The sequence below is a fragment of the Lagenorhynchus albirostris genome, chromosome 2 (assembly GCF_949774975.1).
Source record: "Lagenorhynchus albirostris chromosome 2, mLagAlb1.1, whole genome shotgun sequence".
NCBI classification, from domain to species: Eukaryota; Metazoa; Chordata; class Mammalia; order Artiodactyla; family Delphinidae; genus Lagenorhynchus; species Lagenorhynchus albirostris.
The window spans coordinates 68,299,989-68,316,925 of NC_083096.1; the positions used below are offsets into that span (position 1 = coordinate 68,299,989).

The following is a 16,937-nucleotide window of genomic DNA, read 5'->3' on the forward strand; positions in this document are numbered from 1 at the left end:
ATGTTTTGATTTTAACAAAGAAAATATGTTCCCTGTTAATGTCATTCACATTGGTTTCTCTGACAAAAAAAAAATTCCTGGAGGCAGTCTATCAGAATCTCGAGGATGCTTTCCAACCAACCACGCATATCCCACAGGTTCAAGGTATTGGGTGAACCTGTCTTATATTTTGAGAATCACTTGCAGTATTGAGAGATATTATTGATTAGTATATCTTGCAGATAAATAGAGAAGCAAAAGAAAAGAAGTTTGAGAGTTGCTACTTATACCTTTCATTTTTTAGAACACCTGCCCCTTAGTACATACCTACAAACGCATAATCATCAAGCCTTACCATAAGCCTGAAAGGAGAGATTACCACCTGCCTTTACAAAGCAGGAAAGTGAGTCCCTAAGTCACTTCACCCACAGCCTAGGCAGACTTACCTGGTCTGGCTGCTGGTTCCCACTCATCACGCTGAATTACAGTTCTGTCTGTCTTTCAAGCCAGACTGTGAGTCATTTAAGGTTAGGGGTCTTGCTTCTCTCTACATCAAAATCAGATTAATTCTAACTTGCCTGGGTCACAAAACTAGAGACAGAGTTAAAACTCTTCCAGTTCCTCTGACTCCATGGCCAGTGTTACTTCACCCACAGCCCAATAGTTTCCAAGGAATGTCAATGACTATGTAGCTCAGAGAGTATATGTCCTGTGTAATGAAAACCCCACTTCCGCTTCACAGTCAAAATCGCCTGCCCTAGCCAAGCTGGATGAACACTCCACACTGACTCCAAAGGAGCCACGACTCAGGACCTCCCAGATCCGATGGGAGATGGTTGACTCTCCATCTCAGGACTGCCCACACCAGGATCTAGACAGGCTATGGGTCAAAGCCATCGCAAAAACCAGGAAGTAAATGGAAGGTTAGGCAGATGGGAGTGTGACAGCCACAGCCAGGAATTATCGGGAATTATTTTAAAAGAACCTAGAATCAAATTTCTTACAAGTTATTTCTGTACTTGGGTGAGCTTCAAAGGCCTCTTTCTGAAACACAGTCAGGGCCACATCATGGTTTAAGAGCAAGTCATCAGCACATCCTGCCTGATACCATCCCATTCTGTGGAGAGTTCACACAGATAGGGCTCGCTCCTGGTCAGTCCTGCGTCTCCTGCAGCTCCAGGTTATACACAGCTGAGGCAGTAACAAACTCCTCCTTTCCAACTGCCTTAAAAAGTCAGACCATTTCCTACTTTATGCTATCACTTATATGTGGAATCTAAGAAAGCCCAACTCAGAGAATCAGAAAGTAGAGTGGTGGTTGCCAGGGGCTGGGTGTGGGGTGGAATGGAGAGGTATTGATCAAAGGGTACAAACTTCCAGTTATAAGATGAATAAATTCTGGGGATCTAATGCACAGCATAGTGATTATGGCTAATGATATTATATTTTGTACCAAAGCGTAGATCTTAAATGCTCTTACTACAGAAAGGAAATGGTAATCATGGGACAGGATGAAAGTGTTAGTTAATGCTATGGTGATCATCATTTTGCAATATATAACTGTATCAAATCAACACGCTGTACACCTTAAACTTACACAACGTTATATGTCAATTATATCTCAATAAAGCTGGGGGGGGGGGAGTCAGACCACATCCCTAGTAATAAGCTCTATTCTAGTGCCCAAATAGGAGAGTGAGTGAGGATAGAGCTGCGAACCCTGGGAGATAAGTGCTGAAATGACTTTTGAACTGCTGAGTGAGAAAGGGTGAGCAGGAAGCTAAGGTCTCTCACCTAACTCAGACACGCAGACATCTCAGGGTATGAGGCTCTCTGTACTAGTGGAGAAACAGCTTTCTGTGCTCCAAAGCACACGCCCTACTACAGTGTCTGTTTTTTACTATAGGACTGATAGATGGTAGAGAGAGAGAGAGAGAGAGAGAGAGAGAGAGAGAGAGAGAGAGAGAGAGAGAGAGAGAGAGAGATAATAGACACATGATAGATAGAGAGGTAGACAGATGATATAGACTTAAATATAAAAAGAAACACTTTTATAAGTGTTGCTATAATAGTTAACTGCATTTATTTGGAAAAACAGCCCCATTATTCCCCCTCAGTGATAAGGAAAGTAAGCAAAGCAGGCAACCCTTCGGATTTCTTGCCTTAACAGAACGGAAAGTTTGAGTTCTTTGTTTCTCCCAAGCCCCTTTGAAGTGACTGTAACTTACAGATAGTAGAGCTCTCATTTTTCCCCCAGGTCTGATTATTAGTAAAAACCACCTCTTTCTCTGAAGCAGTGCTAGAGGTATATCCCACTTTAAGAAATGTCTGAACTTGCCAAGCTCATAAATCATGAAATGTTTATCCACATTACAGAATAATTCTTTGAACAAGCCTTCAGTGCTGGGTACCTTGGAATAACAAGTTTCCACACAATACATTTAAAATAACATTCGGTATAATGTTCCATCTACTCACCAAACTCATAAATCACTGAGGGAGTCTCCACATTACAAAATAATTCACTTCACAAAGGGATCCACGACTGGGTTCCTCTGACAGCAAATCCTTCCAGCAATTCAGAATATGATTCAGTATACCTAAATCTGGTTTGTACTCAACTTTTCAGGAGTACAGTTTCTATACAAAGCAGGGCACATCTGATTGGGCAGACGGTCATTTTCCCCAGACAATCCATCTTTCCAGGTCCGAAAGCTAGAGACAATCTGAGGTGCCCACCCCTTGGTCGAAGAATAAAAAGTCTCTGATCTTCCTGAGGGATCTTCACGCTGAGCCCGTGAAAGGGGCCAAATAGGAAGCGTCTGCCCTTCTGGAAAATCAGCCGTGGGCTGCAGCCAGGCTGCCTCCACCTAAACTCGGACAGATCTTCCTACAGGAAGGGGTAGGGCCCTGGAAAGGCTGGAGTGGGAAGGGAAATGAGATAAAGGGACTTGGGTCGGACTGGAGCCGATCTGAGATGCGGTGTGTGCACAACTGTGTGTGGTACTTGTGCTTGTGTGTGTGTTGAAGGACTCGGTGGGGAGAAGAAAAGCCACGTGATTTACAGCTGTAGATTTTCATTCAGAGGCCATTCAGGGCATTCGAGGCTTGTTTTCCTCTCTGCTGAGTCATTTTTCATTTCAGATTCAACAAATAGAAAGAGCAATCTTTGGAGTATTTAATACTCAGCAAACAAATATGCAGAAATGAGCTTGGTTTTGGCAGAAGAGGAGCCACACACGCACACACACACACACACACACACACACACACCATCGCTGTACCAAACACCCTCATGTTTTATCTTGATTCCCAAGGATTTATTGATGTCTTTCTCATTCCCAGCTTTCCTCTGGGAGTCCCAATCTCTTGCTTCTCAAAACGTAGCTGCTCAGTGCTGAGCCAAAGGCCCAGACTGGCCCAATCTGTAAGTGTTTAAGCACAAAGGATGACCCAAGGTGACCTTCACTGCTCAGAGGAGGATGCAACAGCAAGCTCTGCTCCTGCCTTTGTTAGAAGAGCACTTTGCTTTCCTCACTCTTTTCACCTTCTTTGGAGGCAACTAGAGTTTGCCAAAGCAGTGGAGGGTTGGGGGGGAACGGCCAGACAGCTATCTCATCCTCTCACTCGCTATCCAGAAAGAGCAGAGGACACTGAAAGAAATCACTGTCACAGAAGACACTCCCCCTGCCGGGGGCAGGATGGACCACAAAACATCCACGGCATGGCATCATTTGCCTGTTATCCTTTCTATAGTATAAGCACTAGTGATGTCAAATCTAATGCCGTCATGAGATTAGTGAGAGGAGAAAGGAGAGTAAATACAAAGTGAAGGCAGGGCATTTTCCAAACACAAAAGGGTCCGTTAGAAGCTCAGTATCCCTGGGCCTGCTAAGACCTTGGGCAGCTCATTTAACCTCACTGAGCTCTAGCAGCCCCGGGCTCTTCATGGGAATATTTCACTCCCACCCCTGACTTCCACTACCCCACACTTGGGCACCTGTCCCACCCAGCCCCTCTCATTTTCTTTCTGCATCCCACCCTCTACCCCAGGCCCCTCAGGAGCCCTGATGCATGTGCTGGTGATCAGAGGGCCGCCTGCACCACTACTGAGCACACTGACGTCAGCAGGAGGGCCTACAGTTGGAGAGTTTTGGAGGTTATGATATGAAGATGTTAGTCCTCAAAAGTATAGGCCCACTGCCACGAAAGCTTGAAGGTATCTGAGTGCCCATCTTTCTCAGTCCTCTGTGGTTAAAGGTGAGGAAGGTAGGGCAGCCCCCAAAGCAGACAGGCCTCCACAAGGTCAACAGCTGGTCAGAGGCAGGGCCAGGCCTCTGGTCACCCAGGTTAGCACTGGTTCTCTGGTGCCACCGCCTCTCCCTGGCCCAACCTCCTGTTTTTCTTTCCTTAAACTCTGAGCTCACACACCTTCTTTAGGCCCTGTCCATCTCAGTAACTGATTTGTTTAAACCAGAGTGAAGTTATTTGGAAAACCTCTGTGATGGTTTTCAAATTTGTCCGCAAATTCTCTGACACTCTCCCATGGAGAGCTAGGATCTAATTTCCTTTCTCTTGAATACAAGCTCGACTGAGTGACTCGCTTCTAACAAAATGAATACAGTGAAAGTGATGGCTGTGAAACTCCACAGCTAGGTCCCAGAAGGTGATACACATCCAGTGGGCTCTCTCTCTCTCTCTCTTAGACTTGCCCTGGAAACCCACTGCCATGTGGCGAGGGAAGCCAGGCCATGTGGAGAAGCCATGTGTAGGTCTTCTGGCCAATACCGTTGCTGAGGTCCCTGCAGACAGCAGAAGAAACTCTCACACTTATGAGTGAAGAAGGCTCTCTGGTGACTCTGGTCCCAGCCACCATCTGGGGCAACCACAGGAGAGACCCCGGGCAAGACAGCCTAGCTGAGGCCAGTCACCTCAGAAACATGAGCAATGATAACAATAACATGATTGTTGTGTGTTAAGCCACTAAGTTGTGAGGTGATTTATTACCCGGCAAGAAATAACTGGAAAAACCTCCTTGGGTAAGTAAGGCACAGCCTCCTTGCAAATATAAGTGTTGGGTTTTGAACACTGCCAAGTTTTTACTTATCACCAATCTGTCCATTGCCTCAAAGCCTCGAATGAAAACTTAGGCCACACAGTAAAGGGGTCAGATGGAAACAATGGTAAGCAAGAGACACAGCTCTCTCATTAAACCCAGAAGTGAGTTTGAAAGACTAACCGTCTACACGTACGAGATGCCTTTCTCTTGAGGGCTTGGCAGTGAACCCCGAAGCAGCATCTTACTCACTGGATCCCCCCTTCCTATTGCACCTGGGCCCCTACCCCAGAGGTAGGACTAGCTCTTCAGGTAGCCCTTCTCAGCCACCACGGCCATAGCCAGACTTGTCGGGTTTGAATCCTTGTCTCCTCCTGCACCCAGTATGTAGACCTGGCCACACACACCCCTGAACCTTGGTTTTTCTGTTTCCTCACCTGTAAAATGAGAGCAATAATGGCACCTGCTCCTGTAGAATGTCATGAGGATAGAAAGAGTTATTACACAGGAAGTACTTAGAACAATGCCCGGCTCACAATTGTTCACGTATATTTGTATTTCTATTTTATTTTTACTGTGCCTAGGCCTTGTCTCCTCAATACATTTGCAAGTTAGGGGCAAAAAGCATGTCTCCCCCATCCGTCTCCTTATATCTGTATCAGCTGACACCTACACAGTGGATGCCAGTTGCTTGGCAGGTCATTTCAATGGTAATAAAACAGGCAAGAACAACAGTACAAACTCCTCGCCTTTGACAAGCGCACTAAACCTTGCTGGGTACATCCTGAGTGATGCTGCCTCTGGAGAAAGTGACTTGACCCTTTATGGACAGTCATTCAGAGGTCACGAAAGACTCATGCACTTAACTATGAGCCAGCACAGCAGAAACCAGCCTGGGGCTGAGGAGAGAAGGGCGGTGGCCACGTCTTGGGGGACAGTGATGTGATCACACTGCTAGATCGAGTGCTGTTCTGCTCCCGCGTGAGAGAGCACACACGCCCCCAAGACCTTCCAATCCAGCCGCCCAAAGCCGCGAGGGCCAAGAACTTGTTCCAGTCATGCTGTTTCCACCAGGCCTGCCCTATTCTTGTGCTCCGTGGCCGTGCTGGCCTCTTAAGAACACGTGACTCTATCAGGCTTCTTACTAATTTGCACAGGCCCAATCAACATGGGCTTGAAGCACCTCTGGGACAGGAATAAATTCAATCTCATCCAGCCATAGGAAACCCTCCTGAACCTCAGAAGAGATCTGGTGTGATGCCAGTGAACACTGCTTCCAGTTCCCTGCAGGAGGAACTCCAGGGAGACACTTGGATCCCAGACACCAGCCAGCATCTACCCTTTCAGCAAAGAAACCTAGGTGTCTTTCCCTTAACATATTCAGAGACTCCTGTATATGAGGGTTAACACCAGTGCTCTCGCCACGAAGAGAAGGGAGACCCCTCACCTTCTCTGCAACGATCAGCTGAACAAGGAAGCAAGGATTTCACCTTTTAGGCCTTTGCAGCCATATTCTGTAGTGAACATTTTCAGCAATGATACAGGTCAAGCACTTCTAAAACAGCCAGAAATGAATAAACCTCTGGGTTGAAAGGCACTTTGCTTTCCTTTTTTGGCTGGGCACAACATTAATTCTTTTTAACTTTTTATTTTATATTGGAGTATAGTTGATTAACAATGTTGTGTTAGTTTCAGGTGTATGACAAAGTGATTCAGTAATACGTACACATGTATCTATTCTTTTTCAAATTCTTTACCCAATTAGGTTGTCACGGAACATTGAGCAGAGTTCCCTGTGCTATACAGTAGGTCCTGGTTGGTTGTCCATTTTAAATAGAGCAGTGTATACATGTCAATCCCAAACCCCCTAACCATCCCTCCCCACACCTTCCCCCACCACCAGTAACCATAAGTTCGCAGCAACATGGATGGACCTAGAGATTGTCATACCGAGTTAAGTAAGTCAGACAGAGAAAGAGAAATATGTATGATAATGCTTATATGTGGAATCTTAAAAAAAAGGGACACTTTTCTATAGATCTGGAAAGTACGAAATATGGGTAAAAGTAGAAAATGGTGTCACAATTAAAATTAAATGAGATGATGTATATAAAGGACTTAAAGCACTGGTGCCTGGGAGATAGTAAGTACTTATTAAGATTTAGTATGCTAACACATATACATATGGGATCTAAAAAAAAATGGTTATGAAGAACCTAGGGGCAGGATAGGAATAAAGATGCAGACAGACATAGAGAATGGACTTGAGGACACGGGCGGGGGAAGGGTAAGCTGGGACGAAGTGAGAGAGTGGCATGGACTTATATACACTACCAAACGTAAAACAGATAGCTAGTGGGAAGCAGCCGCATAGTACAGGGAGATCAGCTCAGTGCTTTGTGACCACCTAGAGGGGTGGGATAAGGAGGGTGGGAGGGAGACGCAAGAGGGAAGAGATATGGGGATATACGCATATGTATAGCTGATTCACTCTGTTATAAAGCAGAAACTAACACACATTGTCAAGCAATTATACTCCAACAAAGATGTTAAAAAAAAAAGATTTAGCCATTAGTAGTGGTATTATGAATAGAATGGTGTACAGGAAGAAAAAACGATCAGTAGTCAAGGTGACACGTATATATTGGGCATCTATTGTGAGCCCAGGATAGGTTGGGTCACCTGGAGGTAATACAACAAAAAAGCATCAGGAGATTTACATGGCTGGCACGCGTGAACATTTGGAAAAACAAAGATAGCAGGCACGCAAGTTCATGGCAGGCCATGGCTGCAGGGATGGTGTGACAGAGGAGGAGATGTACAAGTGGACGTGGACAAATAGATTTTAGGAAAGACCAAGAAGGAAAAATACAAAATAAGGAATCATGAAAAAGTGCCAACGTTTGAATGGTCTGGCCAATGAAAGAGGCAAAGGCTCACGAAGACCTTCAAGGATGGGAGAGAAAAAGAGAAAGAGGAATTCAGAGCTGACCAGCTTATTTGCCATCACTACCAGGCTCTGACACCTTGTAGACCCTCTCAGGGACTTGGAAGGTCTTTTTAGACTCAAAAGTCTTAGCAAAAACAAGCAGGGCAAGGACATGGAGCGGTAGTGATAAATTTAATCTTCTCATTTTGCTCTGAGTTTAGGAGTAGCAGAGCAAAGTGGAAGACGGGGTATTATGCAACTATTGGCATGGGGACATATAGACACTAAGAGTGAAGGCTCATGGGCCCCAAGACCTTGGACAAATACAGCTCAGGAGCTCCTGCCCAAATCCCAGAGCCTGAAAACTTCATTCAGCAGTTGGGTTAGGACCAAGTGTCTGGGATTCCTTTCCTGGATGCTACCGTTTTCTTCAAGCAAGTCACTCTCTCTGCACCTGCAGCTCCTGCAATCCTTGCCCAAATAATAATGTCACTGATGAAGAGAAGTTCAGCCTCCAGCCATTTCTATTTCATGCTTCCTTCACGTTGCTAGCTGGACATTCCCTTCTGTGTTACTTTCACTGGCAGCCTCTGAACCAAGAGGTGCGGAAAATATAAGTTTACTTAAGGCTATGAAACATCTGCAGACTTCATCTGACTTCAGGAAGTTTCCCTTTGCATGACCAGGGCCTGGTACTTACTCTTGATGTGTAAAGAGCCTCCTCTCTCCAACCTGCCAGGCCTAACCCTCTCCAATTCGTAGCCCAGCTCAAAGACCCTACATTGCCAGGGCCAAGTGAGAGACCAAAAGCCTGCCCGATCCTGGCCTCAAAGCTCCCCCAGTCTCGGTCTCAGAACGTTCTAGTCAACTCCACCTCTCCTGAAGAAAGACTCACACCTACCAGCTCTTTGAATAAGACCTCATGGCTTCTGAGTTGCCCCTTTTCACCAAGTAGATCCATGCTTTCCTTCAAACTCTTGTTCTGAACACCTGTCTGACTTGCCCCATCCCACCTTTGGGCTCAGATGATTGGCTTGGAGATATAAATAGATATGAACGTAACATTTGTTAGTTGCAATATTTCTCTGCATGCTCCCTCCCTAGCTAGACTGTGTAAGCTCCTGCAGGGAGGGACCTTTTCATGCCTTCTTTGAATTCCCGGTGCAGAGTCTAGAGATGATCAGTGAATGTGTTGGGCAGATGAATGGATGACCAGAGGGGTCCTTAGAATCCAGGCGTGGCAGTTGCCCATCCATCTCACTGCTAACAGCTGAGATATGGCGTGTGCCGGCTTTTTCAACTAGTCTCTTACCTCCTCCCTGGCACTTCTTCCAGGTCATAACAGAGTCTCCTCTCTCGACTCCATCACATCTATACCCTGTAACTTAGCAGACACCATACAGTGACTTACATTGCTTCCTAGTTGTGCTTGTATATGTCTGTGAAAATCTTGTCTCCACAGTAAAACTGTGAGCTCCTGAAGGGCAAGAATATTTCTCATCTCTCAGTGCTTATGAGAGTCATAATAAATATTTCTGGAGCACGTATTATATACCAGGCAATATGAATTTTCTCATTTGGCCCTCGTAAAAACTCTCTGAGGTTTTTATTATTTTTATCCTCATTTTGCAGATGAGAAGATGGAGACACAGAGTGTCGATAATTTGCCCAAGATCACACAAGTAGCAAATGCAACAGCTTTCAATATGTGGTTACCTATGGATGGTTGATGAGGTTTAGGAGCTGGGTGCTGCCACATTCTCCCCACCCAGTCCCGTTTAATTGGACATTCTCTTCGGGTACAAAGGTATGCTCAGCTCTCCTCTACTTGCGAGATTTCTATCACATTGCCAGCAAGTGAGTCTGTCTTCAGGAGGCAGTCCCTACCTGCCTCCACCTCTTTTTTAAATTAGAGTTGATTTACAATTTGTGTTAGTTTCTGGTGTACAGCAAAGTGGTTCAGATACACACACACACACACACACATATATATGTATATGTATATATTCTTTTTCATATTCCTTTCCATTATGGTTTATTACAGGATATTAAATATAGTTCCCTGTGCTATACAGTAGGACCTTGTTGGTTATCTATTTTATATACAGTAGTGTGTATCTGCTAATCCTATACTCCTGATTTATCCCCCCATCTCCTTTCCCCTTTGGTAACCGTAAGTTCGTTTTCTATGTCTGTGAGTCTGTTTCTGTTTTGTAAATAAGTTCATTTGTATCATATTTCAGATTCCACATATAAGTGATATCATATGATATTCGTCTTTCTCTGACGGACTTCACTTAGGATGATAACCTCTAGGTCCATCCATGTAGCTGCAAATGGCATTATTTCATTCCTTTTTATGGCTGAGTAATAGTCCGTTGTATACATGTACCACATCTTCGTTATCCACGCATCTGTAGATGAACATTTAGGTTGCTTCCACGTCTTGGATATTGTAAACAGTGCTGCTATGAACACTGGGGTGCATGCATCTCTTCTAAGTAGAATTTTCTCCAGATATATGCCCAGGAGTGGAATTGCAGGATCCAATGCACCTGCCTCTAACTTGTGCTCCTTGCTTCTCATTGGCTGACCTGGAGCCTCTCAGGTACTGGACCTCAGAGCTGCGTTTGGCGTCATAGCACTGGGACAGCTCAGTGTTCACACCTGCCCCTTCCACTCACACACACAGGCAGTTCAGTGTAGTAGAAAGGTCTGGGCAGGGGCAGATGCTTCTGTGGCTCTCGAAGCTTAGACCATTGGAAGGGTCCATTTGATTAAGAAATATAATATAAAATTACAAATACAAAATTAAGTTCAGGGCCTCAAACGGATCTTGAACTAATGAGGAGGGCAGAAGCAGAAGCTGCACCCACTATCAGCAAACCCACCTCAGGACCCGAGCTCTAGTCCCAGCTCTGCCACTAACCACGCTACTGCCTGAGCAATCTCTTTCCCCGAACGGGCTCAGCTCCCTCCTGGTTCAAATGAGGGGGCTGGGATGAGTGAGAATGGGGGAGCTCTGCGGCCCCTCTCAGCCCTGGTGCTTGAACTCTAGCAGCCATGGCTCCAAGCACTTTCCCAGGCTCTTCACCGCAACATCGCAGAACCGCCCCTAGTCCAGGAGGGATGCTGCTTCTCCCTCCAGCCCAGGCACATACTGTATTACAGTAATGAGAGCTTAGGTTGCTTTAAATATCACAAAACAAAAACAACGGGCAGCCCGGGTTCATCATCATTCCCTGCCCAGACCACAGAGGAGAGTGCCGCCAGACCGAGGCCAGAGCAGAGATGGTGAGGGGAGCCCACACACCCCTTTCAGGAATCCATTGGCTCATGTCTAGAAAGAAAATCACCAACGACGGCAGGGGCTGTGAAGAGCCAGTGGGAGGGAGAGCCCGCGAGGTCACTCTGGGACACAGAGGCCCTGGCTGGAGTGAGGGTGGAGATCAGGGTTCTGGATCCACCAGAGATGAGCTGGTGCCAGGCCTGAGGCTGCAGGAACCGCGGTCTCTCACCTCTAGGAGAGCCAGAGGAGTCCAGCCAAAGGTCTCCACAGAAAGGAGGCTGGTCTCCCCCACAGGGCCCTGGGAGGCATCCGCTGAGCAGAACACCAAGCATTCATCAGAAGGGAAGGAGCTGTGGCGACATGGAAAGGACTTTCTCCCACGGGGCTTCCCCACAGCCAAAGGGCAAATACTCAGGGGAAGCCGGCAGACCCTACAAGGCCCACTCCCTGAAGCAAGAACTAAGCTGTTCAGCTCACCATAAAGAGTCCCTAGTCAACCCACATTCTATAAAATGGTCCGTGACTGATCAGAGGCCCCATCAGTTAGTTGTTTGATGTTGGCATGTGTCAAATTATGGTGAAGGACATGCACACAAGCAATCCTCCACAGAGACAGGAAAAAAGGCTCACGCACATACTCTGCAAACCTGGCTCCCCTGCCGCTTACAGCTCTCAGGCTGTGTGACTCCACTGCTCCAAGGCTGCCCCTGGTGGTTAGGGAACATGGCGCTTAGGACAGATGGGGCTTAGGGCCAGGGAGGTGCCCTTTCTACACCACGCCAACCCCATGCCCTGAACCCTCTAATACGTGGTGCTTCCACCAGAGAAGGAAGTGAAGAGGAGAGCTGCCAGTGATTTGTGCTTGACAGCAAACACACGTGGGCACCTCTTTTCTAAGCTTTAGGATCTTTTCAGGCTGAGGTTTCTCGATAACTATGTCAGTCAGACATTTTCAAAGGGAAGTGGAAGGTCTGAAGTTAAATGAAGGATTGAGCTCCTTTTGCCAGGACCTCACTCAGCAGTAACTACAGGAATGTGCACCGAGCAACGCATCCAACGGCGGGTGGTGTCACCAATCCGTGGGGATCCCAGCATGCCCACAGAGGATAGAACTAGGCCTGGGAAAGACAGAGACTCGGCAGAAGGCCGGTGCTGGGTGGAGGGAAAGAAGCTACTGCAAAATCCATGAAACAGGGAAACCAGAACCTGGAATAGATGGTTCCTAGCACACGGCCTAACCGGCACTTGAATTTATGTTCCACAAAAGCAGAGAGAGCATCTCCCTTGATCATTGTTGACTCCCCAACACCTAACACACTGCCTGCCATGGAGCAGGTGCTCAGGAATTAATGTATAGTAGGTGCCCAATAAACTCTTTTTCCCTTTTTTACATTCTTAATCTCTTCCGGCTCAGGAACTTAAGCTGACTGTGGGTTTGTGGTCTGTTTGCCACTCATGGCTGGAACTAAATAGATAACGCTGTTCTGGGGCACACCTGTTTCTCGCTTTCCATCTGGCCTCCCTTCCTTCCTCATACTCACCACCCTTCCAACAAGAACAACATACTAGTAAGCCCTCTATTACCTTCCCTTCTCTGAGCTCCTCACTGATCTTGATATATTCTCTCTTGGACTGGAAGTTAATTTTTTTTTCATACGATGCAGTCTTGTCTCTATTTTTATCCCATTTGTATAGTGCCAATTATATTCCTCTCATTATAAACTCACTGAGATCAGGGACTGAGTTACACATGCTTTGTAGGCACCATGGCACCCAGCATGATGCTTTATCTATCTGAACAAACTCACAGTCTCTCTCTCCCAAGATACAACTTCCTTAGTTATACTTAATTCCTCATTATTCAATATAGTCTATTCCCCCTTAAACATCTTCCCAACTTTCAAAAGGAGAAAAAAAAGACTTTAACCATTTGTTAACCAGCTTTTATTGAGAACTTACCATATATCAGGCAATGTGCTAGGTGGCAAAAGGGAAAAGATGAACACACACACACACACACACATACACGTGCACACAACAGAGGTCAGAAATATCACAGTTTAAGCCTCCTTCTCTACTAAAGTCAAAAGAGTTAGCTAAGTGGTCTAGCAGAAACAGTATCTGACCATTTGCTCAACTAATGATGTAACCTTGGATGAACCAAATATTCTCCCTGAGATTCTGTCTCTTAATCTGCAAAACAAAGGGAAGGACTGCCAAAGAGAGAGGACATGCCCTCTCTCATATTCTGTTCCTTCTTCACAATGAGCAGTACCAAAGTTTACGTGATTACATTCTGTGGTAGAAAGTAAAACTGCTATAGCTATTGAGAGGAAAATGAGAGCCATGAGGTTGAAATAGTTTGGAGGTAAAATTTAAACTACCCAGAGAAGCAACTACTGTTAAGCCCATATCAACAAACTGCATACCCAGAGACTTTAGTAGTGATAGACACTCAACAAATCATCTATACTGAGTCACACACATGAATCTAGTTGGGTAGACAACATCCAAGCAAAATGAGAGTGAATATAAGACTTTACATTGTTCTTGGTCTTTCTGAACTCATGAGCTGTAAATATAATCTGGTTTTACAGCTGGAAGAGAAAGAAAAGACACTAAAGATATCTCTTTTTTCTGCAGATTATGAAGAAGTTAAAAATTTTCAAAGGACAATGGAGGAAATAATCCAAGAAGGAAGGCAGAGTGACAATAACTGCAAAGGAGCAAAGATAAGAAAAATGATTCAGTACTCGATGCACAATAATGCCTGTGTGATAAGAATGCTGAGAAGAAAAATAAGACAAAGAGGATCAAGAAAAGAACTCAAAACTGTACAACTGGAACTAATAAGAAGAATGAGACTTTCCTCAGACAGGGTGTATTAGACTTTGTGGAAGTCCAAGGAAGCAGAACTTCCAGGATCCACGGGTTCAAGGAGTTTAATACACAATGAGTGGGAAGAGGGGAGAGGTTATTTCTCTACAAAGCAAACAAAAGGATTCACTGAAGGAGACTTTGGAATGTTCCAACTGGAAAAAAAAGAAGACTCCATTGGGAGTTAGTGGTCTTCATACACATGATACACTGTCCTGAAGTAGAAGGATCCAGGCTATACAACAGACATTCAAAATCATAACTAAGGAAGTTTCAGAGAGGAAGACTTTGACCAAAACTAAAGGGGAACATCCTAAAAATTAGAATCATCCGAAATTGGGGTGTATTTCTTTGTGAGAATATGAGCTCCTCATTATTGGAAGTGTTCATTCAAGTGAAGGCTGAATAATCATCTTATTTAGGAGACTGTAGGAAAGAGTCCTTCTCTGTGCAGGCGACTGTGCTAGCTAACTTCGAAAAACCCTTCCAAATTTTTTTTATTAATTTATTTATTTTTGGCTGCATTGGGTCTTTGTTGCTGCGCGCAGGCTTTCTCTAGTTGAGGCGAGCGGGGGCTACTCTTCATTGTGGTGCGCGGGCTTCTCGTTGTGGTGGCTTCTATTGTTGCAGAGCACGGGCTCTAGGTGCGTGCGGGCTTCAGGAGCTGTGGCTCGTGGGCTCTAGAGCGCAGACTCAGTAGTTGTGGCGCACGGGCTTAGTTGCTCCACGGCATGTGGGATCTTCCTAGACCAGGGCTCGAACCAATGTTCCCTGAATTGGCAGGCAGATTCTTAACCACTGTGCCACAATGGAATCCCTCCCTTCCAGATATAGACTGTTTCTGAGAGGTACCCAGGCGTTGAAAGAACAATTTATTTATGCTGATACAGATTGGAAGTCTCACATAATGATAACTTCCGGCCCAAGAGTCACATGGCCTGTAGACATATGGAGTCTCTCACATGTTCACACCACATACACATGCACACATCACAGCTGGTCATTGTCACTTTTCTTGTTATGCATATACCATCTGGTCCAGACTCTGTGGCAAAAGTGGCATGACAAGACTTTAGTGGCGTAACAAGACTACTCTCTACTACAGCCAAATTGTTTACAGCAACTTTGAGCTTCAGTCAGAAGTGGATCTGGAGGGCAAAACTGATCACTCTTCCAAGAAAATATGGTCAACCTATTTCATGCCACTTAATAGTTGTAAAGAATAATTAGATTTATTGTAGTCAGTCATAAAATCCTAGTTATTCAAGTGTTTTAATTTGTAAGTATACATGGGTAAATTATCTTTGTTTTTGAGTTCCCCCTCTCATGTCCTGATCCCCCTAAGTCCTGAATTATTTATCAGGGTCTTGAATACCATTGAAATGTAAGCCAACACTGCTCAGGGTTTCTCTTATTTCATTTCACCACAACATATGTAGAAGACAGAATATGGGAAGGTAAATACTGGTTTAATTACACAGAGTATAGTTTCCTTTTCTGTCTCTACACAGTAGCTATAAGCCATTTGAGGGCATGGACTCTGTCCTGTTCCTCACAGTGCCCTGTAAGAAATTAATGTCTCTGAGTAACACCTCAGAGCTGCATCATCTCAAGAATATCTCTTCCAATGGCTTGTCATGGTCCCAAATCCCAATGTTAGAGTCCTGGAGTGCCATTGCTTCTAAAATTTTGGTTAGAATGTACATTTAAACATGTTAAGTAAAAGAATGACCCAACTCAAGCATGCTCATGCTTCTATGCAAATAACTTCCTCTTGTGTAGAGATTTGCATGTACCAAAGGATCCCAATGCTGAAATCATATGATAAAAATTCTGAAAGCTCAATACTATCCTTACAATCCTGGAGTCTCAGAGTCTCAGGCTGCCCAGAACAAAATATTCACCTGGGTGTAAATCTTCAATCTAGCACTCAAATGAGATTCATGATGTCCTTGACCTAGCTCCCTGAAAAGAGGTGTAGCACACACAGGGATCTAGGTCATGGCTGTAGGGTCCACGATAGCCCAATAGGCAGAGCACTCACAAAGTCCCAAGCCTGGGTAGAGGATCCAGGGCTGAGAGGAAGGAGCACATTTGCCCAAAGTGGCAGAAGATAGTGTTCCCAGTGGAAGCCAGGGTATTGCTACTGAATGAACATCAAGTGAAGGGTGAGCTAAGGCTGAAAAGAAGACAGCAAATCCTAAGGTTTGGATCCTACACTATTGCAAGCAAGAAACATAGTGAGAGATAGGCTCACAGTAAAGTTACGGTCACTGCCAATGTGCTGGATGCCCCCTCTGTGTGGTCCATGACAGCTTAAAGGAGCTCTCTCATGAACTGACTTATGGTTACCAGGGGGAAGGGAAGGGGGAAAGGTATAGTTGGGGAGTTTGGGATTGACATGTACACACTGCTCTATTTAAAATGGATAACCAACAAGGACCTACTGTATAGCACAGGGAACTCTGCTCAATATTATGTAACAACCTAAATGGGAAAAGAATTTGAAAAAGAATAGATACATGTATATGTATAACTGAATCTCTCTGATGTACACCTGAAACTAACACAACATTGTTAATCAACTATACTCCAATATAAAACAAAAAGTTTAAAAAAAAAAGCTACAAGGATATATTATACAACACAGGAAATATAGCCAATATCTTATAATAACTAGATATGAAATATAACCTTTAAAAATCGTGATGTTGTACACCTGAAACTTATATAATATTGTACTATACCTCAATAAAATAATAATAATAAATAAAAGATTATTAAAAGGTAGGAGAAAAAAATAAAGA

The 16,937-nt window shown here is 44.8% G+C and overlaps 1 protein-coding gene across 2 annotated transcripts in view; it reads right to left on the reverse strand.

Annotated features, from left to right (window-relative positions):
• The window catches only part of DDR2 (discoidin domain receptor tyrosine kinase 2), a 162,583-nt gene that overhangs the window by 74,866 nt on the left and 70,780 nt on the right, over positions 1–16,937 (reverse strand). The window contains exon 1 of one of the 2 annotated variants that reach the window (XM_060134321.1): positions 2,458–2,546. The exons of the other annotated variant lie outside the window; for it this stretch is intronic. Within the exon in view, the coding sequence (XP_059990304.1) occupies positions 2,458–2,466 (9 nt within the window). The 5' untranslated portion in view covers positions 2,467–2,546. Of the gene's footprint in view, positions 1–2,457; positions 2,547–16,937 lie in introns of those variants that run through there. 2 annotated transcript variants of the gene reach the window in all.